This window comes from Rhinopithecus bieti, unplaced genomic scaffold (genome assembly GCF_001698545.2).
Source record: "Rhinopithecus bieti isolate Rb0 unplaced genomic scaffold, ASM169854v2 scaffold_574, whole genome shotgun sequence".
NCBI classification, from domain to species: Eukaryota; Metazoa; Chordata; class Mammalia; order Primates; family Cercopithecidae; genus Rhinopithecus; species Rhinopithecus bieti.
The window spans coordinates 154,931-165,712 of NW_016803605.1; the positions used below are offsets into that span (position 1 = coordinate 154,931).

At 48.9% G+C, this 10,782-nt stretch overlaps 1 protein-coding gene across 1 annotated transcript in view; it reads left to right on the forward strand.

Moving 5' to 3' along the window:
• The first annotated feature begins 1,488 nt into the window (after positions 1-1,488).
• PLA2G4C (phospholipase A2 group IVC) overlaps positions 1,489-10,782 on the forward strand; it is a 62,304-nt gene continuing 53,010 nt past the window's right edge. The window contains exons 1-4 of the mRNA XM_017889168.1: positions 1,489-2,025; positions 5,541-5,685; positions 6,704-6,815; positions 7,450-7,586. Of these exons, the coding sequence (XP_017744657.1) occupies positions 5,678-5,685; positions 6,704-6,815; positions 7,450-7,586 (257 nt within the window). The 5' untranslated portion in view covers positions 1,489-2,025; positions 5,541-5,677. The remainder of the gene's footprint in view (positions 2,026-5,540; positions 5,686-6,703; positions 6,816-7,449; positions 7,587-10,782) is intronic.

Consider the following 10,782-nt stretch of genomic DNA (forward strand, 5'->3'; position numbering starts at 1 on the left):
AAAAAAAAAAACTACGTATTTAAATATTGTATGACAGGGGATCCCCACGTCACTGTCCGGCTCTGTGTGGAGATCCATGGTTCCCTTAGGCTTGGCTCTTCTCCCGCCACACATGGCCGCCATGTCCCTCTGCTGGAGCTGGGCAGGGTCATCCTCACTCCTCAGTGACCCTCATGATGGCTTCATCAGGTAGGTACTTTTATTCTCCCCATTTAACAAGTGAGGACACTGAGGGGTGCAGGGATGTAAGTTACCTTCCCTAGGTCCACTGTCTAGGAGGTGGTGGGCCAGGGTTTGGTCCATGCTGTCAGCTCCTTGACCCTGCATCTGTAACTACTCTCTCTACTGTGGAGAGCCTCGTGAGCTGCTGTGAGGTGCGGAACCTTATCCCACAGGTCGGGCAATGGCATGGTCAGGTCTAGGAGTGAAAAGATCCTGCAATGGCTGGAGTTGTGAGCATTGAAGAGATGAGCCTGGAGTTAGGGGGAGCAGGGGAAACCATCTTCTCCCTGGTGAAATCCTGTTCTAAAATTGGTGATACTCCTACCTTGGCCTCCCAAAGTGCTGGGATTATGGCCTCATCTCTATTTTTAAAAAATAAGAATTCAGGCCGGGTGTGGTGGCTTGTGCCTGTAATCCCAGGACTTTGGGAAGCCGAGGCAGGTGGATCACTTGAGTTCAGCAGTTCAAGCCAGCCTGGCCAACACGGTAAAACCCGGTCTCTACTAAAAATACAAAAATAATTAGCTGGGCGTGGTGGCAGGTGCCTATATTCCCAGCTACTCAGGAGGCTGAGGTAGGAGAATCGCTTGAACCCAGGAGGGAGAGATTGCAGTGAGCTGAGATCGCACCACTGCACTCCAGCCTGGGTGACAAAGAATAAGACTCCATCTCAAAAAATAAAAAAAAAAATTCGAAACCCATCAAGTTGGGATGTTTAGTGCTGGGCTTCAGGAAGAGTAGGCAGGAGGGTAGTATGGGAGGTTTCTAGGAGCCACTCCTGGAAGTGGCTCTCGCCACAGATGCTCCTTTGCACTGACTGGAACTTGGTCACATGACCACACCTAGCTGCAAAGGATGCTGGGAAATGCGGTTCCCTGTTGGGAAGCCACTTCTGGGCTTCAAACCTTCACTGTGAATGGAGCTCACAGATTTTCTAAAAATTGACATTAAATGAACCAGACTTGGCCCCAAGAATCTGGCTCACTGCAGCCTTTACCTCCTGGGTTGAAGCAATTTTCCTGCCTCAGCCTCCCAAGTAGTAGCTGGGATTACAGGCACACACCACCATGCCCGGCTAATTTTTGTATTTTTTAGTAGAGATGGGGTTTCACCGTGTTGGCCAGGCTGGTCTCAGAACTCCTAACCTCACATGATCCGCCTGCCTCAGCCTCCCAAAGTGCTGGGATTACAGGCGTGAGCCACCATGCCTGGCTTCAATATTTCTTTTTCTGGGTATTTGAGTATGATGTTATACATGATGGTTATTAGGCAGCCCATTGCATAGGAAGATTAGCTAAATCTGTTCTGAGGAATATTTATCTCCAATATAGTTATATAACGACAACATTCCTTTTTTGAATACTGGTCTGGGGTGCCTAATTATAGAAGAGTGACATCATTAAGGAACCCTGGAAGGTCCCGCTTTCCACGTGATCCCACGGATGCAAATAGCTCTGGGTGAGCTTCGGGACAGCTGAAAAAGCTGGAGCAACCGAGCAGGGCCCACAAGCCGAGGAGGGCTGTATAAAAGTGCAGGGGGCATTTTACCTCCAGGTTGGCCCTGCTCAGGACCAGGCGGAAACACCTCCAGCCTGTGACCTCCCCCCACAGCGGGAAAAGGAAAGCAGGAGGACCACAGAAGCTTTGGCACCGAAGATTCCCGCAGTCTTCACCCACTGAGATCCCGGCTGAAGGAGCCGCGCAGCGACTACATCGCTACGCTCAGGGAGCCCAAGCCTCTGCACCGGATTCCCGCGCACCCAGCTCCATTGAGCATGCACACAAGCCCCAGCCCAGACTCAGGCAAGCCGTGGGGTCAGGGAGGGCTGTTTCATCCCGCTGGGGTGGCCATAACGAAGGACCAGGGATTGGGTGCAATTAAAAAACAGGATTTTTTTCTTTTTCTTTTTTCTTTTCTTTTTTTTTTTTTCTGAGACAGAGTCTCGCTCTGTCGCCCAGGCTGGAGTGCAGTGACACGATCTCCACTCACTGCAACCTCCGCCTCCCGGGTTCAAGCCATTCTCCTGCCTCAACCTCTGGAGTAGCTGGGACTACAGGCACCTGCCACCACACCTGGCTAATTTTTGTATTTTTAGTAGAGACAGAGTTTCACCATGTTGACCAGGCTGGTCTTGAACTCCTGACCTCGTGATCCGGCCCACTCGGCCTCCCAAAGTGCTGGGATTACAGGCATGAGCCACCACGCCAGGCCAGGAGTTTATTTTCTAACACTTCCGGAAGCTGGAAGTCCAAAATCAAGGTGTTGGCAGAGTTGGTTTCTCCTGAAGCCTCTCGCAGAGGCCCTAATCTCTCCTTATAAAACCAATCAAACCAAATTCCAGGCCACCCCAGGACTCCTTTAACTTAGTCACCTCTTTAAGAGCCTATGTCTGGCCGGGTGCGATGAGTCATGCCTGTAATCCCAGCATTTTGGGAAGCCAAGGTGGGAAGCTCTCTAGAGCCCAGAAGTTCAAGAGCAGACTGGGTGACATAACAAGACCTGATCTCTACAAAACATAAAAAATTTAGGTGGAGATGGTAGCATGTACCTGCACTTCCAGCTACTCGGGAGGCTAAGGTGAGAGACTCACTTGAGCCGGGGAAGCTGAGGCTGCAGTGAGCCACAATCGCATCACTGCACTCCAGCCTGGGTGCCAAGCAAGACCCTGTCTCAAAAAGCAAGCAACGAAAAAGAATCCTGTGTCCAAATACAGTCACGTTCTGAGGTTCTGGAGGTTACAAGTCCAACACATGAATTTGTAACCTCTAAAACTTTGGGGGGAAGCCGATTAATTTCATAACAGGGATCTTGAAACTGCCTTTGCACAAATGAAAGTATGAGAGAAAGCTAACATGACTGACCATCTTGTTTCTAACCTCACAGGCTAGATTTTTTTTTTTTCTTGTTCTAGTGCAGAGGCCAAAATTACCATGAGAGGAATTTAATTCATAGTTAAACTTTGAGACAAGGAAAACTGACCCCCAGTCCTTGTTGAGAGACTGAAGTCACATTCATTTACTTTTTATTTATTTATTTTTGAGACAGAGTTTCACTCTTGTTGCCCAGACTGGAGTGCAATGGCGTGATCTCTGCTCCCTGCAACCTCCACCTCCTGGGTTCAAGCGATTCTCCTCCCTCAGCCTCCTGAGTAGCTGGGATTACAGGCGCCCACCACCATGCCCAGGTGACTTTTGTACTTTTAGTAGAGACAGGGTTTCACCATGTTGGTCAGGCTGGTCTCTAACTCCTGACCTCAAGTGATCCACCCACCCTGGCCTCTCGAGGTGCTGGGATTACAGGCATGAGCCACTGTGCCCGGCCTGAAGCCACATTCATAAGACAAGGTTAGAATCATGAAAGTGCTGGAACTTTGCGAAACAACAGTTGTGGGTTAAACAATGACCTGCCATCCCTTAGCTTCCTTTTCTATATGTGCTCCAGAGTCATGTAACCAGGGGTCGCAAGATCTGTAACTTCCCCAGCTACTTCTGTAAATAACATCACTATTGTGAAACCTACAGATCTCATCTTTTTAGTGGACTGTGGTAGCTAACACCTGTAATCCCCACTTCTTGGGAGGCTAAGGCAGGAGGATTGCTTGAGCCCAGGAGAACAAGACCAGCCTGGGCAACATAGTGAGACCTCAATCTCTACAAAAAAATTAAAACGTTGCCAGAGGCAAAGTTTTAGAGGCATGGTGGTGCATGCCTCTAGCCCCAGCTACTCAGGAGGCCAAGGCAGGAGCGTTGCTTGAGCCCAAGAGTTGGAGGCTGCAGTGAGCTATGATTGCGCCACTGTAGGGACCAGCCCTACAGTGTCTGTGGGTCTCTCTCCCCGTGTGCGGAAATGAGAGATCGTAGAAATAAAGACACAAGATAGAGAAGAAAAGAGCTGGGTCTGGGGGACCACTACCACCAAGACGGGGAGACCGATAGTGGCCCCGAATGCCCGGTTGCGCTGTTATTTATTGGATAATAAGGGGCAGGGTAAAGAGTGTGAGTCATCTCCAGTGATAAGGTCCCGTGAGTCACGTGTCCACCAGACAGGTGGCCCTTCCCTGTTAGGTAGCCGAGGCAGAGAGAGAGAGGACAGCTTATGTCATTATTTCTTCTATGCTCTTTTCAGAAAGATCAAAGACTTTAATACTTTCACTAATTTTGCTACTGCTTTCTAGAGGGCGGAGCCAGGTATACAGAGTGGAACATGAAAGTGAAACAGGAGCGTGACCGCTGAAGCACAGCATCACAGGGAGACGGTTAGGCCTCCGGATGGCTGTGGGCGGCTGACATCAGTCAGGCCCTCCACAAGAGGCGGTGGAGCAGTCTTCTGTAACTCCCCCAGGGAAAGGGAGATTCCCTTTCCCAGTCTGCTAAGTAATGGGTGCTTTTTCTAGGCACTGATGTGACCGCTAGACCAAGGTCCGCTAGGCCACGGGCGTCTTCCCAGACGCTGGTGTTACCGCTAGACCAAGGAGCCCTCTAGTGGCCCTGTCCGGACGTGACAGAGGGTCACACTCCTGTCTTCTGGTCACTCCTGACCTCAGGTGATCTGCCTGCCTCGGCCTCCCAAAGTGCTGGGATTACAGGCATGAGCCACTGCTCCTGGCAATAATGTTTTGTTTTTGTTTTTGTTTTTTAAGGAAAAAAAAAAAAAGAACTTGTCTTTGAGATAGTTTTCAGAGTGAGCATTTTGGCAGACCAAGAGCTACCACCTGGTCCTGAGACCCACTCCCAGGAACTGACTCAGCCATACAAAGATAGTTTTGGACACCCCTGTGATTTCATCCATACTTGATCCATTGTTTCAATTCCCGCAGCCCCTTGCCCACCAAAGTTTCCTTAAAAAACCCTAGCCTCAGGCCGGGTGCGGTGGCTCACACCTGTAATCCCAGCACTTTGGAAGGCCGAGGCAGGCGGATCACCTGAGGTCAGGAGTTCGAGACCAGCCTGGCCAATATAGAGAAACCCCATCTCTACTAAAAATACAAAAATTAGCCAGGCATGGTGGTGCATGTCTGTAATCCCAGCTACTCGGGAGACTGAGGCAGGAGAATTGCTTGAACCCAGGAGGCGGAGGGTGCAGTGAGCCAAGATCATGCCAATGCACTCCAGCCTGGGCAACAAGAGGGAAACTTCATCTAGAGAGAGAGAGAGAGGAGAAAAAGAGAAAGACAGAGAGGAAAAACCCTAGCCTCCAAATATCAGAGAGACGCGCTTGAAGTATTTCTCCCATTCTCCTCTCTTGGCCGCCCCTGAGATTATTAAACTCTCTCTCTTTGCTGCAACACCTGCTGTTCACATTGGTTTTGTCTGGGCAGTGCACAAGAAGAACCCGTGAGCCCGTGACAGTCCCAGCTCTCCCCGACTGTCTTTGCTAAGCCCAACAGTGGGCACAGGTCTAAGAAGAGCCATTTCTTTGGCAGAAGGACTGAGAATTTTCTGACCGCAGTGCACCATGGGAAGGTAAGTCCTCTCAGAGCTGACCACTGCGGGGAGGCAGAGCATTTGTGTAATGGAATGCATAGTGAGTGTCAAGAGGTGAGGGCTGCGACTGTTCCTCTCGCTTGGTGGAGATAGATAGAAAGAGCTGAAGGTTGGGCGTGGTAGCCCACGCCTGTAATCCCAGCGCTTTTGCTGGCCGAGGCAAGAAGGTCTCTTGAGCCCCAGAGTTCGAGACTGACTAGTCTGGGCAACATGGTGAAACCCTATCTCTACAATAAAAGAAAATATTTTTAAAAATTAGCCCAGCATAGTGGTACACACCTGTAGTCCAGGCTACTTGGGAGGCTGAGACAGGAGGATCACTTGAGTCCCGTTGCTCAAGGCTGCAGTAAGCTATGATTGCACTACCGCACTGGTGGTGGGCAACAGAGCAAGACCCTGTCTTATCGTTGAACCGGGGAGGTGGAGGTTGCAGTGAACTGAGATTGCGCCACTGCACTCCAGCCTGGGTAACAGAGCAAGATTCTGTCTCAAAAGAGAGAGAGAGAGAGAGAGAGAGAGAGAGAAAGGAGGGAGGGAAGGAAGGAAGGAAGGAAGGAAGGAAGGAAGGAAGGAAGGAAGGAAGGAAGGAAGGAAGGAAGGAAGGAAGGAAGGAAGGAAGGAAGAAGGAAGGAAGGAAGGAAGGAGGGAGGGAAGGAAGGTCACCGTGTTGGTCAGGCTGGTCTTGAGCTCCCGGGCTCAAGGGATCCACCCACCTCGGCCTCCCAAAGTGCTGGGATTACAGCTGTGAGCCACCGCGTCTGGTCCCAAAATTAACCATTTTGAAAAGTGAATAACTAACTGGCATTCAGTGCGTTCACAGTGTTGTACAACCATCACCTCTATCTAGTTTCAGAATGTTTTCCTCACCCCAAAAGGAAACCGTGTACCCATGGACTGGTGGCTACCTGCTTGGACAGCCCGGTTCTAGGTCAAATTCTGTGTTTTATCCCTTTTTCCTGTGAATTTTCTGGACTTCTTTGTGTTTTCTCCTGGGAAGCTCTGAGGTTTCCATAATTCCTGGGCTCCAGAAAGAAGAAAAGGTGGCTGTGGAGAGACGAAGACTTCACGTGCTGAAAGCTCTGAAGAAGCTACATATTGAGGCCGATAAGGTAAGTGAGGGGAGGAGGGTGGCCTCAGAGATCCCAGAATCGCCCCCTCTGTGCCCAGTGTCCAGGGCCCATCTCAGCCAGGGAGAGCTAGACCAAAGGGAGGAAATAGAAGGATACAAACTTCTATGGGACAGAAATAGAAGGATATGAACTTCTATGGGACAGACATTGCCCCGGCCTAAGGGAGATCCTAGGTCTTCTTATCCTTCTGCTTCTCCTCCTCCTCCTCCTTCCTTTTTCTTTTCTTTTCTTTTTTTTTTTTTTTTTTTTTTTTTTGAGACAAGGTCTCACTCTGTCACCCAGGCTGGAGTGTGGTGGCATGATCTTGGCTCACTGCAACCTCCACCTCCCAGGTTCAAGCTATTCTTCTGCCTCAGCCTGCTAAACAGCTGGGATTACAGGTGTGTGCCACCACACCCAGCTAATTTTTGTATTTTTAGTAGAGATGGGGTTTTACCATGTTGGCCAGGTTGGTCTTGAACTCCTGACCTCAAGTGATCCATCTGCCTCAGCCTCCCAATGTGCTGAGATTACAGGCATGAGCCACAGTGCCTGGCCCCAGGTACCCTTCTTCTTGTTCCCACCTCCATCCTCAGGCTCTGAACCTCTGATTGATTCTCTCCCCAATGTCTAGGCCCCAGTTGTTGCTGTGCTGGGCTCAGGCGGGGGACTGCGGGCTCACATTGCCTGCCTTGGGGTCCTGAGTGAGATGAAAGAACAGGGCCTATTGGATGCTGTCACGTACCTCGCAGGGGTCTCTGGATCCACTTGGTAAGTGTCACTCGTGTTTCAGATTGCTTTCTGACACATAAATGGGATTATTGTTTTCCTCCTGACACCAAATGTGTGTGGTTTTTCCAACGCTGCTTCTTGAGCTCTCTGATACTAGCTGGGTGTCCTACAATGCTGGGCAATTCTGACGCTGTCTACCTGGAGTTCAGGTCAGATTCCAACAGGTTAAAGGGGCTCAGTCCCAAAAAACTGCTCCCACTTCAGACACGAGTTGCAATTACCTAGCTGCTGGTACTTCTGACCGACTGGCAATAGTTTGGGGTTTCCCACAGCTTCCTCCTCATGTTCAATAATTTACTGGAATAGCTCACAGAACTCAGGAACATACTTTACTTACATTTGCTGGTGTATTACAAAGGATGGGCCAGGTGTGGTGGCTCACGCCTGTAATCCGAGCACTTTGGGAGGCTGAGGCAGGAAGATCGCTTGAGTTCAGGAGTTTGAGACCCAGGCTGGGCAACATAGCTAGACCCCATCTCTACAAAAAGTGAAAAAATTAGCCAGGTGTGGTGGTGCATGCCTATGGTCCCAGCTACTCAGGAAGCTGAGGCAGGAGGATTGCTTTAGCCTGGGAGGCTGAGGCTACATTGAGCTACAGTCACACACTGCACACCATCCTGGGTGACAGAGAGACCCTGTCTGAAAAAAAAAACCCAAAATTCTAAAAAAAAAAAAAAAAAAATCCAAGGATTTTAGGAACTCTGCACCAGGAAGCAGGGAAAAACACCAAGTATCTTTCTTTACTACACAAAACTGCTGTGGACAAAGCATAATAATACTACCTTCTGACTTTAAAGGAGGATTTACGGGTTCAGGTGCACTTTTCACACTGCAGGTGGATAGAATACTGCCCTTTTAACTTCTCAGCCTCCATGATAAAGTATTGCATTAATTTGTGTAGGATTGTCTCATTCAGGTGGCCCCAGATGGCAGGTATAAAACACTCATGTCTGCATGTTTGTTTCCAAGCCCAGGGCAGACATGACTAATCGATCTTGGCACATTTTCAGAGCAGGAGGTAAGGCTGGGCAGAGCAGCAGGGGCTCGAGTGAGATAGGTAGGGCAGAGGCATGAATGTTGAACCTGGCTGGCATGATTTGTTTTCCTTTCTGTGCTCAAAGTTTGATCTGGAGCTGGGTTCTGAACTGGGTGTGGAGGATGAGGTTCATGGAGATGAAAGCATGAAGAGCAGAGCTGCAGAGCTTGGGAGTGGGAAAGGTACTGCAGAGTCACACCTAGGACCCCTCTATTCCTCCAAGACTCATCTAACATGTTGAGTGGCATGGCATGAGGATTTAGCCGAACTGCACATTGCAGAACTCCAGGGGGTGCTGTTGAGATAGGAACGACATGATTTCTTCTGTAATCTTTCCAAGGCTGCGGTGGTTAAGACCTGGCTGGACACAGGGACTCACACCTGTAATCCCAGTACTTTGGGAGGTCGAGGTGGGAGGATCTCTTGAACCCAGGAGTTCAAGACTAGCCTGGGCAACATAGTGAGACCCCATCTCTACAAATGACAACAACAAAAGCCTTATATTCCAACAGCTTTGGGTTAGTTCCTGGAGCTGTCCTTCGTGGGCTGTTATGAGCCCAGACATACTTCTTTGTGCCTTGGTTTCCTCCACTGTTGAGGAGGATAACTTGCTGATCTCACAGGACTCTTTGAGAATTAAATGATGAAACATATGCAAAGCGTCCCAACCTTAGCTATCCAGTAGAACTGTATACCATGAGCCATATCTCATCTATTCTATCATTTTGAATTTTCCTTCTTTTTTTCTTTTCTTTTCTTTTCTCCTTTTGGAGATGCAGTCTTGCTCTTGTTCCCCAGGCTGGAGTGCAGTGGTGCCATCTTGGCTCATTGCAACCTCCACCTCCCAGGTTCAAGCGATTCTCCTGCCTCAGCCTCCCAGTTAGCCAGGATTACAGGCACTTGCCACCACACCCAGCTAATTTTTGTATTTTTAGTAGAGATGGAGTTTCACCATGTTGGCCAGACTGGTCTCAAACTCCTGACCTCAGGTGTTCTGCCTGCCCTGGCCTCCCAAAGTGCTGGAATTACAGGCATAAGCCACCATGTCTGGCCCATTTTAAATTTTCTGGTAGCCTCTTCAAGAAGGTAAAAAGAAACAGTGAAATGAATGATCAATTTTCTTTAACCCAATATATCCAAAACATTAGCATTTTGACACATCATTAAGAAAAACATTGTTAATGAGATATTTGACATTCCTTTTGTCAGACTAAGTCTTTGAAAGCTGCTGGGCATTTTATACTCAGCGCATTCCCAGTTGGATGCAGAAGTCTCATTAGATGTTAAGGAAGGCCCAGGGCAGTGGCTCACACCTGTAATTCCAGCACTTTAGAAGACCGAGGTGGGTGGATCACCTGAAGTCAGGAGTTTGAGACCAGCCTGGCCAACATGGTGAAACCTTGTCTCTACTAAAAATATAAAAATTAGCTGGTTGTGGTAGTGGGCGCCTGTAATCCCAGCTACTTGGGAGGCTGAGGCAGGAGAATCACTTGAACCCAGGAGGCAGAGGTTGCAGTGAACCAAGATCGAACCACTGTACTCCATTCAGCCTGGGTGACAGAGCAAGACTCCGTCTCCAAAAAAAAAAAAAAGATGTTAAAGGAAAGAGCTTTTCATACCCAGCTTGTTCCAAACATACTTCAGAGTTTCCCAGTAACTGAATGGAGTACCAGTGTTTACATTTAAGCTAATTAAAATAAAATAAAAATTTAAAATCACGCTAGCCACACTTCAAGGGCTCAAGAGCTACAATGTGTGTTTAATGCATTGGATGGTGTGAGTGTAGATAGCACCCAATAAGCAGCATTAAGAACATCAAAAATTTTTATTGAGCCCGGGCATAGTGGCTCACACCTATAATCCCAGTATTTTGGGAAGCTGAGGTGGGAGGATTGCTTGAGGCCACAAGCTTGAGACCAGCCTGGGCAACATAGTGAGACTCTGTCTCTACAGAAAATAAATTTAGAAATGAGCAGGGCGTGGTGATGCACCTGGTGAGTAGTGGTTCCAGCTACTCGGGAGGCTGAGGTGAGGGGATCATTTGAGCCCAGGGGTTTGAGGCTACAGTGAGCCAAGATCATGCCACTGCATACTCAAGCCTGGGCAACAGAGCAAGACCTGTCTCAAAAAAAAAAAATT